We start from the raw sequence: 22,933 nt of genomic DNA on the forward strand, positions 1-22,933 counted from the left end.
AAAGAATGCTATTAACGAAGAACAAAAAGTTTTCTTACAAACTCTCAGGAATCTTTAAAAGTTGGGCGATTCCTGCTTGCGTAATATCAAGGTACTGAGCTGACGATATAACGTCGTAACCTTCATCTACCGGTATTGTAATAGTTGTATGAAGCTCCATCATATGATGATACTGCATCGGACTAATAAATTGTCCTTTTATAATCTTCCTGACATTAGCTCCTCTATCTGTTGGTACTATTCCCGGATAAGGAATAAGTCTGTTTTCCTCTTTAGGTGCATGTATTGCATCTTCAATAGTAAAAATCAGTGGCTTTTTTGGGACATTCTTATAGTTTACTTTGACTACATGTGCCATTTTATCAGCTAATTCTTGAGATGTTGCAACAACGATGGCTACTGGTTGATTATAAAACTTTACTTTGGTACTAGCTAAAAGTTCTTCATTTTCGAACATTAGTAGGAAATCACCACGAAGTATACTATTTACACCTGGTATATCTACAGATGTTAATACTGCCAATACACCGTCTTCTTTCTGAAAGACAGTTTTTATACAAATTATAAGAAGAAAATTTTCCGCAAATAATGTTCATAAAATATTACTTACCATAACTTCAGAACTATCAATACTTTCAATATCTCCTCTTGCCACAGTAGACAGTACGAAAGATGCAAAAACTTCATCTTTTATAGTGGGTATATCGTCGCAATATTCTGCTTCGCCTGCACATTGAATCATTCCTTCTTTCTTCAGTAATGGTTGTGTTATAGGATAGTCTTTTTTATCCGTGTCATATTCTTGATAGCTACGACTAACTGGTGGCCTGTCATCACTGGGGGTTGTAGCTCCTGACTTATATCTCGGGTTCAGTATGTCTTTTGGGCATAGTTTTATAATGCACTGTTGAAACAAGTATATAAAAATTAAAATATTTTATCTTTATGTATATTCACTTCACTTTATATTTAATATAAAACCTTATGTAGCATTTTCACAAACCTTATAGAAAAGTCCAAGAGCTACTTTCTTCCGCACACAAGGTGGTGGATACGGTGGTCGGATACTGGGATCTATTTCTCGCTCCAAGATGTGCAGAGCAGATTGTAGGACATTGTTATTAAATATATTGCGTCCAATTAAAAACCTCTCCGTCTCATAAGCGTGGGTGAATGATGGATTAATATTACCGTACACAATAGACGCTTCTTCAACGAGATGTGTATGAGAGTTGAATTTCAAAAGAAAGCCAGAATTTACGTCTGCCTGAGCATTTTGTTCCCTCGGCGTAATCTAGAAGTGAATGTTCATGTTTAGTCAGTTTTATTTGTCTCATACGCATTTTTGCTATTCAGAAAAGTACTGAATTAAAAAAATCTTCTTAGATTGGGTGTTTATTAAAAAAACAATAGTTAGATGTTTTTATTTCCCTTTTAAACATAGTTAGTTATTCCAATATGCGTACTGTTATGTTGGTTTACTAAAATTATGGATACAAGCATGACTACTAAGCATTAAGCCTCATGTCCGATACACGTATCGAATAAATAAGAATATTTCTACACACAGAAATCCGACCAGATACTCCTAGCCTGGCAGTCATATAACGGAGTCACGGTTAGCTTACATAAAACATATTAGGTACAAATATTTTTTTTACCTTATAAGTCACTAATTCATAATGGCGTGACAATGGACGCAGCTTTATCTGTGTCATCACTTTTCCTTTGAGATTTGTCGTCAGAAATTCAGGCATGTTCATCTCTGTCTGTCTCATATCACGGTCCACTACATTACAAAAGTATAAGTTAGGTATTTTATTGAAGTTTATAAGTTACAAAATCAAAAATGCTGTAATTTTACCTAACGTAACAGTAGCCCCGACGCAGTCCAACAAAAGAAAAATGTCTGATTGAAAACTTGGATCCGAATTTTTCAACGCCAAATTACCAGCTAGAGTCCCAATCTAGAATGAAAACAGAATCAAATAGATGAGGCATAAAATACCATCTGTTCACATAAAATACCGAATTAGGTTCAGTAGTTTGTGTATTCTTTTTTATTTACTCATCAATTGCCAAAATATACTTACATTTCGAACCGGTATATGAGCCACTTTATCCAAATGCTCATACAATATATGTAGGTACCAGAAATCTTCATTAGATTGAGCCAACTCCTTGAATAAGTGCATCGTGTCAGTCAAGGTCATGTTAGCTCCAAGTACTAAGTTCACATCTATGTAATGAGTCGCCAATTCCTTAACATCACTTATGTCTATCAACAGCTTCGGGTAAAATAATATTGGACGGACTCCTGCAACGTATTAAGGGAACTCGATATACGATCATAAAAAAAATATCAGGAGTAAAATTTTGTGCTTCTTCTAAAGTTGCCTAAAATGGATCTATATTCAAAGTAAGTATCATCATATAAAAAAAGTAAATTGTTTTCTTTAAAAGTAATTAATAATGCATATAAAAGTAATTCTAAATTACCTTTCGCGGTGTTACCAGCGACAAGCATATAGGATTCATGCCCAACATCGTCCAAAACAGCAAATATTGATCTTATATCGCTAACAGCGAACCACAACCGACCATCGGCGAGACATATTTTCTTAGGTAAATCCGAAACACTTGTATTATTCATATTTACTAAACACCAATCCTCATTTATCCCACATGTGCCTCCACACGTTTTACCGGATTTCGGGCATATTTGTTCAGATATATCTTCAATATCTTTTATCTTCTTCAATATATTCGCGTCTGGATGGACGGCAAAAGATTTGAATGCTTCTAAAATGGGACGATAGCCTGTACACCTACAAAGGTTACTACCGAAAGCGTTTTCTATTTCTGCTTCAGTTAGGTGGCGGTCACTGCCCTGTGCGAGGCTGGAAGTTTAGGAAATTAAGAAGGGTTTTTTTAATAACACCAAGAACTTATTAGCCGATTTTATTACCCTCACGGTTAAAACTATGCTTAAAACCTTCAAAATGCGTATTACAACGATAAACACATTGCAATTAGTATTTTAATAGGATTTTTCCGTCTCAAACGTATATAAATTTGGCACTCAATTCAATGTAAATCTAAACTAAAGATGAATTTGTTATTTATTCAAAATCTATTTCCAAAATTACCTGTACATGCTCATCACGAAGCCTGGACTGCAGTAACCGCATTGGGAACCAAAGAAATGGTTGAGTCGTTTCTGAATGATGTTGTAGCCAATCTTTCTATTGCCAATACCTTCTACAGTCGTTATATCCCAACCATCGCAAGACATGATGGAAACAAGGCACTAAAAATTTAAAAAATATATAACTGTTTAAGCAAATATAAACCGTATTAATGTGTGATTAAAGTTCTTACAGAGTTAACGGAAAACGTGGAATATTCTTGGGTGCCAGCCACATGGGCTCTGACGTTGACCACACAGGCGCCGCATCCACCTTCCTTACACATGTACTTTGTGCCGCGGAACTCTCCATATTGTCGAATGTACTGGTTCAAGGTCAAGTCCACTGTGAACTCGGCACCCGCTGCATTAAAAAATAAGTATTATCATAAGCAAAACTATAAATCACTAGATCTGAAGTATTGGATTTCACTATATAAATTCGCAAACTTGTATAACTGAATGATGAAATAATTGTATTTAGGTACTCAACGCAAATACAATTTTTCACAAAAATTATAATTTTCAAACACTAACCGCTACACTTTCTTCCATTTATTGTGAAAAACACTCGATCTTTCGTCACTGCGAGATCCATTCTGAATAGAACTGTCTGCACTTAAAACCCAAATTCTATATTCAGGCTCTATATCGCTAAGACAGAACTAATGCACTAGACTCTTCAGAAGTAACTGATAATATAATAAAAACATTAGACACTACGTACATAAAAAGCAACGTATTTTTGTCTGCAATTAGTCAGTGCATTGCCGTGATAACAAGAATTATTATTGTTTTAATTGTGCAGTCGATAGTTGTATGCAACAAGGGTGGTGAACCATGTCCATTTTTTATCGAATGTCTAGCATGACGTGTGTAATTATTGCAATACCTGTGTATACACGTCCGCGACAAGCCAAGGAAACAATAAATATTCTATTTATTAAGTAATTACAATAATAATTATAGTACTTCCAACCTTAACGTTAAATTATTTTGATTAATGATCTTTATTTAATTATTTAATGAGCATTCTTATTAGGTATGTGTATAAAAGTTATTTTCGATTTTTTAACTCTGTTACACCTAGAAGTTTGGAATTCTATCTAGTACACTATTTTAAGTAGCAAAATGATTTATATGGTGTAACCTGGGACTCGTACCGCCTGGTTGGCCGAGTGGTTGCAAGTCCGACTGCCGGGCAAAAGGGTCTCGGGTACGATTCCCGGGTCAGGCGAAGTATTACTGGGCTTTTTTCGGATTTTCGAAAATTTCTCAGTGGTAGCACGGAGTCTGGAAATATGTCCGGTATATGGCAATAGGCTCACCACCTATTACAGGGAACTTTTACAACATAAATTGTGAAATGTGGGGGTAGATTGTATAGTGCCATAAATGTCAATTTTTATTTATTGACCGTCTAGTGGTTTTAATTCTCTTGCTTTATAAATATATCGATATTGAATTATAACGTTCAACGTTTTGTAGGTGCTTAGAAATGAAATAACTAGTTCTCCCTCCTAAACAAAAAAAAAAAAATACGTGTCTGAAATTTTTTATTACCTAACTGACGAACTAAATGGGTTTTTAACTTACATATCCCGTCATCATCCCAAGTGTACAACACACAACTAAAACTCTTGATTATAGTAAGCTGAGGTTCCATAAGTTGAGTGGGGGAACATTAAGTGAATAATTCCACAAACTAGCAGAATAATTGGGAAAAATTGCATTTTTATGCACGTACGAGTTCATGGGTAAAGGCTAGTAAGTTATAAAAGTACGTGAGAAAGTAAGTCTCGAGTCTGTGCACGTAATTAATTAGATGATGTGCCGGTCTATTGTTAATACCTTCGATCTTCAGGGAGCTACGTGGCTGAGGATTCTTGTTCCTTAATAAACAACGTGGTTCGCTTAACTGGCTGGAAAACTTATCATGATTGTTGAATCGTGTTGTGGACGTGACCAGAAATAAATAGGTAACGTTTTTTATTTCATTCCAGTTTCAATAGCCAAAGGTACCTAAGCAGATTTTGCGTTTGATTTCGTTCTTAGAATGGTATTTTAATAGGTATTTTTGTATCTATGATAGATCCGTTATTACAATTTAGTAAGCTAAAACCTATGAATGGTAAAAGTTAGATATGAAAAATAACACGTGAATATTTTTGTACAAATGAAATAAGACATTTTGAAGTCACTTTTACAATTATGTAGAACCTTGATACTTACACAACCTACAAGACCTATAGAAACTACATACACTAACCTATACTAAATGCAGTTAATAACAAAATAAAAAAAAATCACACATCAATTATCAACATAATCTACGAACCCTCGTAATTTAAATCTAATTCGAAACAGACCATAACACAACTTACATAACACATTACATTCGCAAGAACATGAACATAACGAATGTATCATAAATCCTAAGTTAATGTTTATTACAATGTTGCTATTGTAAAAATGAGTTAATAACATTGCACATCAGTTCAATATCCCGGATACTTTGTATTCCAATCACAGCCGGTCGGGATACGCAACGGTATTCAATTTGCACGGAGTAGAAGAAATCGCAAGGCTCTACTAATTACTAGCCGTTGTGTTTTTCCGTTCACTTACCGTAATTGCTTAGCTACATGTACTGTTACCTAATAAACATTTGTTCGAATTATAAGGCACACTACCTCTATTAGAGAATTTTCTTTTGCTTTATTTTTATGCTTCGAAAGTTATTAGCATAAAGGTGGAGTAACTACGTTAATGTATGTAGATTTCTAATTAATGAATTTGTTAAATCGTACATGAATTCAATCTATTGCATTTATACTCCGTTTATAAATTGTTTTCTAAACAATCAACCATTTTGTTTTAAACTAAGTTAAACCAACAAAAACCATAGTCTTCTTACTCTATTGCAGAGAAAGAAAATGTATAGACCACCCTAACTTGCCATTCCATCGTCCCACAGCTTCCAACATCACAATCGACAGTCCCATAAGCTGTACCAGTCACAAACGAGTTCATTCCGCGGAATTACTCCACTGGATTAAAAACTCCAAATATTCTGCGAGACTGTAAATTTTATGTCTTCTTCCAAAGTTACGCAGGTACTTACGTAGGCAGGTAATAAAGATACCTCCGTGTCACTGGATAAACTTATATTACTCGAGTGTTGGAACCTCTTGTAAGGAATTCCACGCTCCGCTACTCGCCCAACTTTGAGGCTCTCAACTAAATTAGGGTACGTTATTGTTCATAACATCAATATATGAGCAATATCTGCTGGTAAGTTTTTGTTATGTTGCTTTATATGATATTTGGAAGAAAAATTATGCGTCGGGATCTTATCCATCAACTGTCCCAAAATATTCCCGCAATTTTCTGCCAAGATATATTATTATGATACAAGGAGATATGAAAAGTTCCATCAAACTTTAAATGCCAAGGGTTATTATGTAATACATGGCGAACCACTCTCAACTTATATACTTACTGATTCTTATTATTACCTACTTATAGCACTGGAAATCGAATGCAAATATTCAGGACATCTGATAACATTTATATTTGATGTTGTAAATTAAAAATCTTATTTACAAAAACTTTATAGCAGTTCACTTTTTTCCCTTTCCGCCTTTCTTTTTCTTAGCTATTCTTTTGTCAGGCGTCGCTTCATCAATAGGATCTATCTTCACCTGATCAAATTGGAAAGTTGGGAAAGTGGTCATGTCCACACCGGGACCACCCCCAAATTGCTTCTCCATCTTCTCAAGTTCCTTCTGCATTTCCTTCAAAATAGACGGACTAGGATCTACCAATTTGCCACCAGTGGACCTTTGTGCATACTCTCGTATTTTGTCCACAAATAGTTTCTGGACTGGATCAGTAGCTGTGCCCTTGTTTCTAACAACAACTGAAGACACTAACGATAATAATTTTTCTCTTAAAAATTTAGAAATTGGCATTTTTCTGTGTTCCACACTGTTTGTGTGACCTTTCCATAAAACAAATTTAATCACAGCTGACAGCTAAGACACCACAGATAAGCGATTAAACGTGGCATTAAAAGGTCAGTGCGCTTGTTTTTGGTCGTATTTAAAAGAGGTTTCTTTTACTGAATTTTTTAGTAAAAATTATAATACATTTGAGGTTTTTTGTTGGCTGACAAGTTTAAAGATGTAAACGCATTTGTGAAATGTGACCCGACTGTTCGTATCGTGCATGTTGGTAACTTTGTAAGCTGATATGATGTGATTGGTATAATTCTGTCATACTTCATTGCGCATTACTCGCATTTCGAGTTGCGTGACGTTGAGTGGCGTATAGTTTGAATAGTGTTTCCGGTTTTACATGTATTTCAGTATAATTAAGTAATATATAATAATTATTTCAAGCAGAAAAAGTACTACATTGTGTGCATACTTTATATCCATAATTATGTAGTTTCCCTAATTATTATTTTACTATCCGTCCGGTTAATTAATAATTTACCTAGTATATTTTGATCTGTAATATCATGTAACGTCACAATTTACTCGTCACGTCACTTATAACGTAAGGAACAGTACTGTTATGTGTAGCCTATATCTTAAGGGATTTAATTATATGAATATACATACATATGTAAGGCATATAATGTCTTTTTCTAAATAATATATTTTTTGGTAATTGAAACTTGATAAGTATTCGTTCATTTTATTTAGAAAATGATTACGTTCCATATTGAAGATTCTCTGAAGCGAAGATAATTTAGATGAGCATTATACTTTTACATCTGCGCGCTATTAAAAAAGTACTGAGTACTGAAATATATCTTATACTCGTAATATCTCTTAAGAATGAGTAATTTGGTGTCGTTTCAAATTAATTTCACTAGTACTATGAAGTTGCATATTAATTTATCATCGAAACAAACACATACCTACATTACCTTATTTATTAGAAATGGTTGAAAACAAACCAAGAGTCTGCATTTGAATACTTCATAATAACGATCATTTAAACTACAGACATAACAATAAAAACATCACACAGAGTAAATTCAATTCAATTAATTGTAACAAATAAAAAACCTCTTTACCGCAATTTTGGGTCTTCTATTTTGTATGCAACAAAAAAACGTGAATAAGTGCGAGCTTTAAAACTGGAACAAAGACTATAGCTCTCAAAACTGTACCTAAAACCTACACAAAAGGAACCTAGATGTGGTTAATTAAACTACATAATGGAAATATGAAGACAGATGAGCTGACCGGTCGTAATATTACTCGTTGAAAATATGAAAGGCTTATGATCTAATACGGGCGCGCTAATTACGTGAATTAACTGCACATGTCTGACAAAGCCTTCACAGAGCCGACATAGCCTACACTGCCTTGCTTTTGTGGATATATTCAAAGAGACGTTACACTGATGATTTTCCTTCTCGAAAGGCTTTATAGAGGTCAATGGTATTCGAGTCGTTTTCGAGTACATACTGTATCTATCGTATTGTTCTCGTATAAGAGAAAGCCAATCTTTATAAACTCAGACAAATGATCACTATATCCCTTACAAATACTAAAAGTAATAATTTATTAAGACTGCCCCGTCCTCTTAACCAGCCTGTAGGCACAAACTCCAGACAAAATTCTATGAAGGCTACAAATGTATTGTTGTAGTTGTAAATAATTTAGTGGCTGTCAGAGCGAATAATTTTATAATCTCTATGAGTAATAGTACTCAAAGGCTTTCTGACATTCGACATTAATTTTGTCAGAGCCTCAACGGCGGGTCCTGATACCTAATCACGCCTTTGTTAAGATGACCTTAAAAGCTTTTGTTTTGAGAGTACCATCCTAGAATACCTTTGCATTATAAAGTAAAGTAGTATATTTTTATTTGTATTTTTATATAGAATACCTTCATCTTAAAAAAAATTTACGTTCTTAATATTTACAAAATACAGCAAGAACTTCTAAACATCGTTCTGAAAGATGATCTACTAACAATAAAAGAAAAGTAATTCGGGATACATTTAATTATTCAGTGGAGCGGATTGTTTCCTGCGGCGAAGATCCCCAAAAATTGCTTCGCTACGGACCGTACGCACACTGCTACGTAATCAAATACCCCGACGCCAAATATAAGCCGTTTATTTATTCCGCAAATAGCTTTCTACGATAGCAAAAGTACTAAATACAATAAAGTAATACAATAATCAATTTCAGCTGCTAAAGTAACAATAATTCGATAAAACTATACCAACAAGCAAAATACGTTGTAAACATTCAAAAATAAATAATAATAAATAGACAGATAGTAAGTCAACCTTACTTATAAAAATTCAAAAGTTTTATAATTTTGAAGAACACGTTAATTAATGTGAAAGTAAAAATACGGCTACTCGACTAGCTTACTTAAAATTTTAATTTAAAATTAAATATTTTTTACGTAAAATTATCTCAGCAATTATAAATGACGCCGTTGAATATTAAAAACTACACGCCTATACAACAATGATGGCGAAATGGGTCAGCCGTATTACGAGCAACTGAAGCATACTGTAACTTCGGGCCCTGAACAGGGAAAGTCAATTCCAACTGGCAACTTTTTTCAGAGAGCTTAAGCCGAGCGGCATTGAGCCGACCTTTTCTATTGATTTTTAACTCCACCGTACCTCATTGTTTTTCTTGTGATTGTCTTGAAACGTTAAACAAAGAATTTCGAATGCACGCTGCTCCACAAATTAGAGTGTATACAGGAGGTCATTTCTGTATTCCTTCTCAGTCTCGCGCTGACTAGTAGTGCGCTCCTCCTAAAACAAAAGATGTAATAAAGTTTAGTGAACCGCAAATTGCGCGGAAGGCAACGAAGCGCGAGATTCCCTAACAAGAGCGATTCCACACTCACAAGTTTGTTCTGTGACACAGGGGAACTCTCTTTATTACCTGCCTACGTAATTTTCAAAGAAGTTGTTACAACCTGCTGAACGGGGCCCGACTTATTAATTTACTCATTTAACTAATTACTTAAATCCTTGCAGTCCCATGGTGCCTCACAGAAAGAAAACAAATTTAAATTGTTATAAATTACAGTCTGCTTCGGATTTAATCTTCGGGGAGAATTTTCGCCGACCTGAATAAATGAAGTATTTTGTTTCGCCGGTGTAATAGTCCGTCAGTACGAACACACCCTTACACTCCCACTGGCTGTGTAACGTGAAGAGTCCAATTTCTTGTTACTAAATCTATTTGATGCTTGCTCATACATGTGTATTACATTAAGAGGTTTTCCGTGGAAACTTTTGTTTTGAAAAATGTTCTGTATTTGCTTTAGATACTGGAAACCTACCTGGAAACATGTATAAACTTTTGTTAAGATTCTCTGAAATTCAGGCAGCCACACGCGTTATCTCAGTTACGAATACTTTGGACCGTGTACCATAACCGTGAGTACGGCGGGTACATGTAGCCCGTGAGAGCTCGGCGCTTTCATTGCTGGATCTATAAAACCCGCGATCCGCATGTCCCAGCAATATGGCTTGAATAATGAATGCCACACGACCCGCCATATTGGCCCGTTTTCGTTTTTAATTTTCCATTACTTACACGAATAAATTATGAGAGGACCGAGACACGGTATATTACGTTACATTGATTATTCGACATCAAGTTATGATGTCGCTGCGTCCTTGTTGATTACATGCGGGGATATGATTACGCGTATTATACGCGATCTGATAAGCAAATATGAAAATAATTTGATTTTTAAAAACAAAATAAATACATACAAGCATACCTTCCAAATATTATAAATGATGGACAGTTTTCCCGTGTTACTCAAGAAAATCAATTAATTGTCTAATGAAGAGGGGACGGTTCTCAAAACCCCGTCTTAAAATGTAATGAAGGATTCTGTATAACCATCCCATCTGAAAACCTTTCAACATTTTTTAACGAACGGGGTCATTCTAATTTTGCACATCAATGGTTTTATATAAAACGCGAGCTAGCTAAACAAACCGAAACCTATCATAGTCTCTGATTACGAAACTCGAATATTTCTACATGAAAAAGTATTCGAGAGGCAATATGTCCGTCTGCGACTACTGACTAACTTTTATTCGGATTTAGCATTAGTTTTTGTACGGATTAAAATAATATTGACAAAGAGCTCCATTATTGGTAAGTAGTTCTTCAATATGAAATTAAAAATCTTAAAGTCGAAGTCTTGTTTGCAGAATTGAAATGTGGGAGAGAATGGAGGTATAATGAAGGAGGCCCACCTCGGCCGGAAGCCATTCCTCCGTCGCACGTCGCTCCGGTGCGACGATATCCGGTGCAGCTCAATTTCCTGGACCGTGGAAATTCCACTGAGTTTTTATTTGCCCTCCTGATTCCTGCGTTCGTGCCGTTTTTATCTTCAAATGTTATCGCTGGCTTTATTCTGTTCATCCGACGGGATGATTTCGGATCTCCTTTCTATAGCTTCGTTTATACCACTGGCCGATGACAAATACAAAATGTTTGAGTCACTTCGTCACTCAAATCGATATTATTCTACACATTGTCATGTCACATACTATTCGCTATTTCGTCATTATTATTTAATTAGTGCTTTCAAACTTAATTTTTGATATTACAAACATTACCATGCCGTTCGGCTATGGATGTAGAAGTAGGATAGTGAAGCAGGTGCCAGCTAAGCCTACGATACGTACCTTACCGATACTGCAGGAACTAGTCACACCCGGGCCGTGCCATTATGAGCCTCCAAATTTAAACGGTAAGGCCATAATTTCCATACACACATACAATATACCGACCATTGTTTATACCCAAATTGTGGGGCGGAGGTATATTAATACACTCGGTTTCCACCAGTTATTAGGCCCATGTTTGACCCTCAGTGGTTTGTGGTAAGGCTATATACCGGACACGGATCCCAACTCTGTACTGCATGGGTTATGGTAACTGAATAACCAACGAAGCGAAGATATGGTGGTAAGCTAATCTAACGCAAGCTGCACTATTTCTGAATAATGTACGTTCGCCCACTTCCCTCAACCAACAAGGCGAAAAAAATTAATACAAAAAAAATCTAATAAATTTTCGCACTTTCCCAAATTTCTTGATAAAGTTTATAATTACAATATTAATCGTGTAACAAAGTTGATTGGCCAGTGCTCTCTACGACAAGTTCATTGACGCTAAACATCCCACTCAATCCCGAGTTGAAAATACCAGAAACCTAGATAAATTTGAAAAGTTTGCTAACAATAATAAATCTTATCAATTTCTCTCATTATTCGCCTTTGATGTCAACTTCCAGAAACAGATTCTGTTGCTAAGTGATCTAATAGAAATATTAATCGACTTAACTGAGCCACGATTGAGCCTCTTGATAATACTCGTATTTAAGTACCTTAAAAGGAAACACTTCCTTTAGTCTAATGGTCGCAAATGCGAGTGCGTTCAAGGCCCTGAGTTGCGTCCCCAGGCAAATTATAAATTACTTTTTCGATCGCTTTCAACATTTAATATCACATGGTGTTTTGAAAAGTGAAACAAGTTATTTACAGTAAATATAAATAATAATAATAGTATGCATTTGGTAAAAAAATGTTGTAATTTCTATTGAAAAACTTTCTACTTAACATGCTACTAAACACCTTTGTGAGTAGTAAACCCTTATGTTCATGTGTTGGTTGTTTCAGCTGGCAAGGGATTTTCCAATATAAGACGTCCACCAGCTTACTCGTTCGGTCAAGTCCTAAGACCTAATTGGCCTCCGGCAGTTTTACCCAATGCACCGCTGGTCGATATTAGCGGAACCAGCAAAAAAGGTTTAAAAGTATAAATATCAATCATCAATATTGAATTACTTACATGATTCTTAAATATGTATTTTATATCGATATATATGACAACCTACCGCTGAAAAGCAATCATTTAAAATTAACTCTAATTATTTTATATACCAGGGCCTCATAGAATCCCAGGAGGTTTAATGATGTATAAAACGGAGCTGGGAACGGATAAGCTGAGGAGACCAGGGCCTGGTGCTCACGAGCCCAAGTTTTACGTGCAGGTTAAGCGCCCACCAGCGTACAGCATGCGGCTTGCAGCCAAAGCTCCATACCGGTCGTTGGATACCTGGACCCCACCACCCAATATGTACTGTCCTCCTATACCCAAACCGTAAGTAATTAAAAAATAATATTGATTTCCATCTGATAATTATTATTGGAGCTCCGGCTTAAAAAGCAGGAGTAGAAACGGGGTGCTTTTTAATCAGTAAGAGTTTGGCACTCCCTGTCGCCTCAACCAATACAAGAGAAAAAACACTGGATGAATCCCCCCCTCCCCCCCTAAAAAGCTAAGCTTTTTTTGCGGCTCGAAAGCTGAAACCATCCCTGTTCACTCAATCAATTTGGCTAAAAATTTGTTAAGAAAATCCTACAGGAACGGGACAAAAAGCGCATACAATGTCGCGGTCAAAAGCTAGTATAGCATAACCTGAGAAAGATACACAACATAACACCTCTTAATACACAGAACACTGCAGTTTTGCCTGCTAATTAAGTTATTTCAAAATACAGAAGCATTTCGGTTTAATCTTCAGATTTAAAGCGTAGCGCATATTTGTACCGTGCTCTCGGAGCCCCTATATTGTGGCTATTCCGACTTAATTATGAATCTGTTGTTCTTGCTACTAAGCGCACGAAATTACGTAGCTACGGTCAAATCCGCTTAATAGTTGATGTTACACTGACTGCTATTTTGAATTGCTGTTTAATTGCTGATAAGGTGTTTGGATGAGACAAGTGAAAAGACCAGAAGGCCTACTCCAATTCAACGAAAAACAAAGTTACATCCGCAAATTCGCAAATTTCGTACAACAATTCCATTTATTGTGAACTTTCGTAAATAATGAACGAATGAAATGATGATAAATAAATAGGATTTGATTTGAAATTAAAAATAAAACGTCGAAGATTAAACGAAACTGCATTCGAGAGTAGCCCTACAGCTTCTTCATATATTTTTCGTAATAACTATTAACAACATTGTCCATTTGTCTTTTATCCAGAAAACCACCAGCATTCAGCTTCCGATACAGAACCGATATATACTACACGAGTAAGACGCCCGGTCCAGGCCAACACAACCCTAATCACGATTATGTGAGAAGGAGTAAACCTGCCTTCTCCTTCGGGCCTCGGTACAAACCGGTGCGAAGCACAGAAACATATACTCCTGCGCCTAACGCTTACTGCGAAAAGAAGGTATGGAATTATTGATTTTGAAAATAATACCTCATTTTTAAGGCGATATGGTCGATATATGTCATTTGAAAAAAATGTCCTTTGAAAATCCGGCAACGCACCTGTGACTCCTCTGGTGTTGCGGGTGTCCATGGGCGGCGCTGATCGCTTACCATCAGGTGACTCGTTTGCTCGTTTGCCTCCTATTACATAAAAAAAAAAAAAAAAAAATGTATCTTGGTGTAAAACCAACACTGGCTCCGATGCTTATTTTGACTAATACCCTATTTAAAATTTTTACTGTATAGTCTAAAGGATAGTCTAAGGCTTAAAAGAAAGAAGCACAGAAAGTTTATTTCTTAAGCATTATTCACGTATTTGTAGTAACGATTGATTGCCATCAAACGAGACATAATCAAATAGGCATTCTATAAAACCTGTGTTTCTCAACTCAATATTATTCCATTACTTGTTTACAGTTCTTGATAAGCAAGCCTTCAGTACCGGCTCCAAGCTTCGGCATCCGACACAGTCCCTACTTGGGCAAACGAGCAGTCAGCATGAAGCCTTCCGACATCGAAACGCGGATCCGTCAATACTGAATACGATCAAAGATACACATTACTACAAATGTGATTAACTCGAATTTTAATCCCGTAGGTAATGATTTTATTTATTTTATGATTTACAATGTTTACAAAATGTAATAAAATTTAATATTCGGTAGATAGCCTTTTTCTGCTTGCAGTAAAAATCTCAACAGGATGATTTTTAAAAAATATTCCGTAAGAGTAACTATAACTTAATGGGGAAACTTTAAAACGAATGCATAAACTAGTTGGATAAAGACGGGCCGGATATAAATTGAGATTTAATACTTTACCACGCAAACAGCGGTATTAAAACGCGATCAAAGTTAATTTTGCAAAGTTTCAATGAAAGTCGGCCACTGCGCTGATTTGTATGCAACGTTTGCCGGACCCGTGACGTCACTACACTCCATGTTGTGCAGTGTGCAGCCACTTGAAACTTCACCAGTTTTTACCGCACACTCACTTATTGTTGTGGCTTTAAAATCTATTCTGTACTCGTGAAGCTTGTGAATAGTTGCTTCAAATATATAAAAAATATAAAATTTCATTAAGAATAATTATTAAAATAAACGTTACTTACATGTGCGTCTTATAATTGAAATCCTAAATGAATCCAACATTGAGTCATACAGTGCTCAAACAAAATAGGAGACCCAAGAACTGATATAAGCAAACTATTGAAAAGTTTAATATTAAATTTTCCAACAAGGAAAACATTTCACGAAGAAGGAGCGTGTGTAAGCGAACATATTCCTATAAAATCAAGACAGATTATTCGACGTCGGGAGTCTCAATCACAAACAGAGGGAATACAAACGTAGCAAGTCAAACATATATCTCGACTGGAAATGGCCGATGCTTCCTCGCATACTGTTAGTTTTCAATGATTAGGTTTACGTTGGCCAAGTGATGCCTTTCACCCGTTCCCTGTGTGACTGTCGAACTCAAATATCACTTAAGATTTATTGAAATTCAATGACTACGCTATTATTGAATTACGAACCCGGTAATGTGGAGAAATAAGGAAATCGTAAGAACTTGTAATGACGGTATCGTTTCTCCAAAATTGCGTAAACATTCAGAAATCTGTTGACAAATTGAAGATAATTTTATTATATTTTTGTAACATCGTTAGTGGGTGGTAAATAGGCGCTATTAATTGCCAGTTAAGGTCGTCGCGTCGCGGCTCACCCAGCAAATGGCGTTAAATTGAGCTGGGGCGGCGGCGCCGGCGCCTGAGTGCATAATCACCGCCACCGTGTCGTGATAGTGTGTGTACTCTGCCTGCCGTCGATTGCAAGCCACCCGTGAAATTATTGATAGACTTGCGCTAGGTTCATTTTAAGTATCCGTTTCTTGTTGATTTTGATTTTATGATTTTATGAGTTATATTCAGAAAGAATATTTAATGTTTCAGTTATGAATTAGATCATAGGTAGGTTAGGGACAAGCACCGGCGCTGCGGACAACCTAACGAGTTACCGGGGTTCCAACTCAGGGCAGGAGTAGAAACGGGGTGGTTTTTAATCAGTTAAATTCTCAAACTTTCTCTGTCGACTCACCCAAAGCGGGCGAAAACATTAGAAGATATTTCTTCTCAAAAAAAAAACAACATACTTAGGAATAGACAGTTTTAAAAAATCCACAGCGTCGTCAAAAATGTTGCAATGAAATACCTTTACAAAACAATACGAGTATCAACCTCACATAACTAATTTTGTAAGTTAACTATTAACTACTGTTTCTATGTGAATATCAATATTAATTAAATTGACTAATAGTGCCTGAATAATAAGTGCGCCAACAGTCAAATAAAAGCAGATATTGCTTTTAATATTACTTATGAAAAAACATCGACGTAACAAATTAAATCCTTATCCCTACTACTGTAAGGATTAAAGTCTCACGGTTTTTCTCATTTTAATATTAATCTTAAAATACGGCGTGTTTATTATATCTCGGATAGCGACGGATCAGTTTCTAATAACAAATCCTTTTTTAATGAAGCCCTCGCCGTGTTTTCCTACGTTTGAGCGTCGTAACAGACATTAATCACTGTACCCGAACTTAAAGATCAAATTGATCGTCTTAAGCTTTTTTTAGATCGATGGTATCTCTCTTCTTTCTCTTGGCCTTATCTCAACTAGGTCGAAGTCTGAATACTGGGCTGAGTGTCAACACTAATGGACTCTGAGTAGTCCTTTGATGATCATTTGTTATTTTCTTCTGTAATCGACCTAATATTGCACTGGGAAAATGATGAAAACGACGAATTCCTCTACATATTAACATAATTTCTGTAAATATCCATGACTCTCGACTCTTCGTATTGATCTCCTATATTTCAAAATGGATTATAATATTGAGATGACTATATCAAATTCAAACAGTGTTCTAGCACTCACTAGTATCTAATAACCTAGTAACTGAACAATGTATTCTAACCAATATTTCAATAACGAGTGATAGTTTCTATCGAACATTGTCTTAACGACAAGATGTTTGTTCAGAGCTGGTGTGTGGTTGAAGTTCGTTATGCAATAGCTATTGTAGTCGATAACTAGTCGTGGAATATTGACGTCGATAGACTATTCTACACACAGCATTACCGCAGACCACACGCTACAACATCGCTTAGTGGTTTCCACGGATACTCCCTCAAGCTGCAAATTATTCTAGAGTTAACTACAACAGTCTGACTGATTCTAACAATTAAAAATATGAGCAAATATACTCAAGTAAATGGTTTAATTTTCTGATAATGTTGACGGGAGATCTATGAATTTCATACCTTTTATTCTCTCCATGCCTTACCTAGAAGTATGGGCTACACTTATTGTAATTCCATTACCCAGCTTTTTGCATAAACTAAAGCTAAATTATAATAAAAACTTTAGAGTTTTTATATCAACTATGGAATCTAGTATCGACTACATTATTATTATTAGAATCTTTAGCACATTCAACAGATTTTGCTTAAACAAACATAAACAGCAGTTTATTCATAAGTTTACATAGCGCTCCTTTTGGCTGCGCCGCGGTCGAGTAAACATAAGAAAGTACAACTAAGAAATGATATAATTTTAACCCATAACACCATATCTATGTAACAGTCTCCTCTGAGTACACTAATGGAACAGGTCTCCGGCGCTGTTCAGTTAAAAGCTTTGTCAGACATGTGCAGTTTGAACTAATTAGCTCACGTCTGCCAGCACTAGATCATAACCAGCATGTCGGCAGGTGACTGACTTAAATTATGGCTAGGAAGCCTAAAGGGAACGAGCTATACATAATAATTACATATTTTAGGTAAATACCTCTGTAGTTATCTTGACACACGTGTGTGTGTAGTTCCTCTCAACCTGAATAGGTAGACCAATTATCGTGGAGAATGGAAAAAGAATATTTTATAGATTGCAGGAGGTTGGAGTCTTCACCCTGATCTGGCTATAAGGAGGGAGGGCAGACAAATCATAATGATCAAAGCATCAGTTCATCATAATGAGCAACGTCCTAAAGATGAGTGCTGTTGGAACTGCTATTATTACTGATTTTCAATAGATGATATTATAAAATGGTGTTTGGTTTAAACTAAAATACCTATGCTTTTAAGCAACATAAAGCTCACATAATTGAATTGTGTAATCAACCACGACTGATGTAACATATTAAGTTAAAACCGAAAATAGAAAATTAATTAAAACGACACAACTCAATTTTTATTCCTATTCAAAACACGATATCGGAAAATATTCCCGTCCCGTGGACAATAGCGGAAACAATAGAGCGTACACTGCAATATGTCATTTCTGTCATCAGTAGACATTTTCCCATTAATTTGTTTGGTAATTAATCTTTTTCGACATTAACGACAAGGGCTTCAGGATGACAAAGAAGGTGCCGACAGCAAAGGGTCATTGAAGCTTTGTTAACTCAAGGAACAAGAGAGGGTTTGATCTCTTTGTTTTACGCTGAAATATCATCCTGATCGCTAACAAGGCGCTGCGTTTCGCTCTGCCGTCTTTGAATTTTTTGCTGTAAAGTGTATCTTATTGAAGAGAAATTAATTACAATTGTCTTATTGTTTTTTTTATAAGACTGGAAGCCGAAACTCAACATTGTAGTTTAATGTAATATTTCTCCATATACCAAATATACTTACAATAAAAAAATATTAAAATGAATCCAGTATTAGAGTTTAATAAAGGAATCTGCTGTGATGACATATTTTTCTAATAAGTCCATGTGGAAAAGAAGTGCTCTTTTTCTCTTTTCCTTGATTGCTGTCCATAAAATCCGTATAGAAAAATCGTATCTCCGCCTCGACATCATTACGTTACAAGGTATATGGACGCCATCTTTGGATCCAAATTGTGACATCCGTGTATCTATTGAATACCGTAAACCGGGTAAATAATAGTAAAGGTCGGCTCTTCCTTACCGGATGTAAGTATATTATACAGGGTAAAATACAAGGTGGGTGTAATTTAAAAACATTCCCGAATTTTAAAGTTAAATCAAGTTGAAAGTTCAAGGCTTCTTCTCTGTAGGTTCAGCAGATCGTTGTTGTTTTACATATCTTAAATAAAACGTATCCTTTTCATTATAAAACCACAGTTTTATTACACACTTTTCATGGGACACCTGTACGCCACAAATTGCGCGATATGTGGTGTGTGGTCGCTTTATGGGAGTACAAATAAGTGATACCTTGCATAATTTGCAAGGTATCACTTATTTATACCTAGCTGAATATCCATAATTTTACATTTAAAAAAGTATTTGTTAAAGTAGACAATTACTGGAACGAAGAGGCATGTCCAAAATGATGACGATTTTAATTAACATACGTTTTTTCTATCGTAGAAATTCAAAGATGAGTGATTAGATGCTACAATATTGAAGACTACCTACACATTTAGCATGATCGACCAAAATTCCAGTGTAGGTACTCAGGAAATTACCTAAATCTAATATCTTATATCTAGTCCTAACTTCTAATCCTCATCGATAATCGTAAAGTTGTTTGTAATCGCAACATATTTTCATTGTTACGTATCTATACATAGTAGCACTATTGACTACATTTCGATTTCCGTTCGTTATTTTGACATTTTCGATAGCGGGACGCAACCTTTTCATACGACAGGAAATTGAATGTTGACGAAATACTGTGTCCAACCTGTGAACGTGGCATATTTTCATTTTGTAAAATTCTTTTATCGGAGCTATAAACTGTATATCGGCAGTTTATTAATCTATTATTATTTATTCTCCGTGTGACACGCAATCGTAACATAATACCATTTGTCAGGCGTTCATGGGCTTATTCTGCGAGGCGCTGAACTCAACAACCTATTTGCATTTCTCATTTACACCCCTCTTCTTACACTCCCTCGTGTACAATTTTCAGTGTACGCCACACGAGTATGTCTTAGGGTACCGTGAAAAACGAAACCCCTATTAGTAATACAAAGTTGCCTTTTCGGCCGACCGTAAGTTAAATCTTCAAATTTTACGTTACAGGGATAATCCGGAAAAGGTTTTTAGTTGCAAAAGAATCCAAAACGTTATTAAAATGAAATTACGGGCGTAACCCAAGAAAGTTAAAAATAAAGCAACCATAGCATACGATATTAATTTTAACATTTATGCTATATTTCTGGGTATAAGATTGAGTAAACGGAAATTCTGGGAATATTATATTATGTTGGTAATTACACAGGCACCAAACTATATCGTACTAAGAGTAATTTTGATATGTTGATATTCTGAGCACTCGTCCATTAAAATTTTTATATATTAATAAAAATAACAAATTTTAAAACGATGTAAACCTTTTCAGTTACAACAAACATAAGATAAAGCAAATACAATGCATGTGTCGGTGAAAATAAATGAAAATACAAGCTCGTAGAAATGTTCTGTTATTACAAAATTTTCTTCGGAGGAGAACACTTGTTATGTTAATCGGATAATAATGTAGGGATAGTGCCCTGAATACGTGTTGTCTAATCTCAACCCGATACACAATATCGAACATCGGCGAGCGAAGAAAAGCAATAAAACGTCTATTTATTTGAAAGCCAACAAGGCTCGCAGTAATGAAATTCCTCGCGAAATATTAACGCATTTTTTTTCCAACAAAGTGGTGATGTATTATCAGGATGAGACCCAGCGTGGGCACTTTGTACTATCCAAACCTTTTTATCGGAAACTTCCTTGTTATCAGGCAAGTCTACTAACATTTTTGTAGCTACCAAGTAACTTTACAACAATAATTTCAGTTAAAATATTGTTCATAATAACCGAATTTTCGCTGAGTAGATGAAAAGTTTTATAAATGTAAACCATTTATTCATCGAAATCCCTACAAATTACATGGGCTGTAACTGGCATCGAAACAATCACAGCCGATGATCCGGGGCGTGTTATGTAAATCTGGGCTTTGCGTCTAACAATAGACAGCGGCACATCTGACGGCTCAATACACGCTAACATTGCTAGTTACGCTTTTGTATTATTCACGATTGTTTTTGTTGATCCTTCGAGATACAAATATATTTCGGGAGCAAACACTTTGCCTGCTACGGATTAGAATAAATATAATAATAAAATGAAACGCGAATATTTTGTTCCATTTATTAGTCCTGTAAGCGATTTGCCTTCGGATAGGCATTATAAATTTCCGATTACTTAAAGCTCGGAAGCCATAAAGTTAGGGCTCTTCCCGAATAATCTCCTTCGTTCGAGGTAAAAAAGTCGGGGATTTGGTGGGGCAGACGTTTATTGTCTGTGGGTATTTGTACGCAAGTGTAGGTATAAGTAAGTACACGGCGCGAGTCAACAATAGAGTGTGTTGGAGTGTCGTCGGGACTTGGAGCCGCGGGGCGCGCAATGAGAGCCTGTCACTCTGCCACAAATCACGAGACTACATTTACATACAGCGCTGTTCACCGCGTCTCTAGGGGACCCTCCTAACAATACTACAAATGTACATCCTTCAACGCTAACTTTATCAAAACACAAGTGTATTACTGTTACTTTTTCAAGTATTTCGTGTAAACACCTTACATTTATAAACTTAAGTAGAAAAATATCCTTGCCTTACGTAGACAATAAAACGGGTGCTGAGAGCAGTAATTTTAATAATGTAACAAAATACCTAAACAAATTTCATAACAGACCTAAACTGCAATAATGCAGATTGTTGCAATCCATGCACATTATGTAGTAAGATCCAACTCCCCGGCTCTAGTAACATCAATTTGTGCTTGCTACTCCCAAGAGTACACAATTTACACTACCGAAGGTCGAATGATGTGATGCACTTTCGCGTCACAGTGGATTGTTCCTGATGTATTCATGAGCATTGGCGCAATCACTTCGCCAACTGTACACGAACTAAACCTTACGGTGACATGCTAGAGTTTAAATTCATTTACTAACTTTAGTCTCGGAACAGTTGTCCGAGCAACTTTAGATGCTGATACTGCTCTGGTTGTCATTAATAGTTTGAATGTTCGCAGTACTGTAACAGGCCACGTTTCCCACTTTTGTAATAAAAAAACGATGACTATGTATCGTGCAGAGCAAGCGTTTGACAAGCGTCCTGTTATAGTGCGCCTCAAGAGACATGTGAGTTATTGGCCAGACCCGATGTTAGGAACAAACTTTACTGCACGATTCCCACGTTTACGACGATAAATCGAAATAATATATAAGATTTGAAGATAACGCTTAGTGAATCCTTTCGCCTTAAGTTTTAGCCAATCGACTGTAAAGTCCGGGACGTGACCTGCAGCTAAACCCAGCGTAACGTTTAGTAAGCCAGATTAAAACGTTTTAATGTGTACAGCAACAAGTTACGAATTAAATATAAATGTTTCAAGTATG

The 22,933-nt window shown here is 35.9% G+C and overlaps 3 protein-coding genes across 3 annotated transcripts; 1 reads left to right on the forward strand and 2 right to left on the reverse strand.

Moving 5' to 3' along the window:
• Positions 1-34: 34 nt before the first annotated feature.
• Positions 35-4,030, reverse strand: LOC118270650 (uncharacterized). The gene is made up of 10 exons (XM_050698779.1): positions 3,725-4,030; positions 3,382-3,551; positions 3,150-3,310; positions 2,500-2,900; positions 2,094-2,317; positions 1,865-1,967; positions 1,662-1,789; positions 1,004-1,294; positions 611-904; positions 35-538 (listed from the first exon to the last, which is right to left on the reverse strand). The coding sequence occupies exons 1-10, from the start codon at positions 3,783-3,785 to the stop codon at positions 35-37; spliced, it is 2,337 nt and encodes a 778-aa protein (XP_050554736.1). The 5' UTR covers positions 3,786-4,030.
• A 2,713-nt stretch (positions 4,031-6,743) lies between these two features.
• Positions 6,744-7,211, reverse strand: LOC118278912 (ATP synthase-coupling factor 6, mitochondrial-like). Its single transcript, XM_035598325.2, has one exon. The coding sequence runs from the start codon at positions 7,159-7,161 to the stop codon at positions 6,811-6,813; it is 351 nt and encodes a 116-aa protein (XP_035454218.2). The 5' UTR covers positions 7,162-7,211; the 3' UTR covers positions 6,744-6,810.
• Positions 7,212-11,719: 4,508 nt separating this feature from the next.
• LOC118278903 (outer dense fiber protein 3-like protein 2) lies at positions 11,720-15,170 on the forward strand. The gene is made up of 5 exons (XM_035598313.2): positions 11,720-11,962; positions 12,894-13,022; positions 13,161-13,377; positions 14,270-14,465; positions 14,924-15,170. Exons 1-5 carry the CDS (start codon positions 11,830-11,832, stop codon positions 15,044-15,046), a joined length of 798 nt encoding a protein of 265 aa, XP_035454206.1. The 5' UTR covers positions 11,720-11,829; the 3' UTR covers positions 15,047-15,170.
• Positions 15,171-22,933: the final 7,763 nt, after the last annotated feature.

This window comes from Spodoptera frugiperda, chromosome 15 (genome assembly GCF_023101765.2).
Source record: "Spodoptera frugiperda isolate SF20-4 chromosome 15, AGI-APGP_CSIRO_Sfru_2.0, whole genome shotgun sequence".
Classification (NCBI taxonomy): domain Eukaryota; kingdom Metazoa; phylum Arthropoda; class Insecta; order Lepidoptera; family Noctuidae; genus Spodoptera; species Spodoptera frugiperda.

Bases quoted from the DNA above. Each gene is read 5' to 3' on its own strand.
- LOC118270650 (XM_050698779.1), bottom strand. From the start codon at position 3,785: ATGGATCTCGCAGTGACGAAAGATCGAGTGTTTTTCACAATAAATGGA. The intron at 2,901-3,149 runs GTAATTTTGGAA...CTAAACTTCCAG, and splicing joins TTCGTGATGAGCATGTACAG to CCTCGCACAGGGCAGTGACC. The intron at 1,968-2,093 runs GTAAGTATATTT...TTTTCATTCTAG, and splicing joins CTCATATACCGGTTCGAAAT to ATTGGGACTCTAGCTGGTAA.
- LOC118278912 (XM_035598325.2), bottom strand. From the start codon at position 7,161: ATGCCAATTTCTAAATTTTTAAGAGAAAAATTATTATCGTTAGTGTCT.
- LOC118278903 (XM_035598313.2), top strand. From the start codon at position 11,830: ATGCCGTTCGGCTATGGATGTAGAAGTAGGATAGTGAAGCAGGTGCCA. The intron at 13,023-13,160 runs GTTTAAAAGTAT...TTTATATACCAG, and splicing joins TAGCGGAACCAGCAAAAAAG to GGCCTCATAGAATCCCAGGA. The intron at 14,466-14,923 runs GTATGGAATTAT...ACTTGTTTACAG, and splicing joins ACGCTTACTGCGAAAAGAAG to TTCTTGATAAGCAAGCCTTC.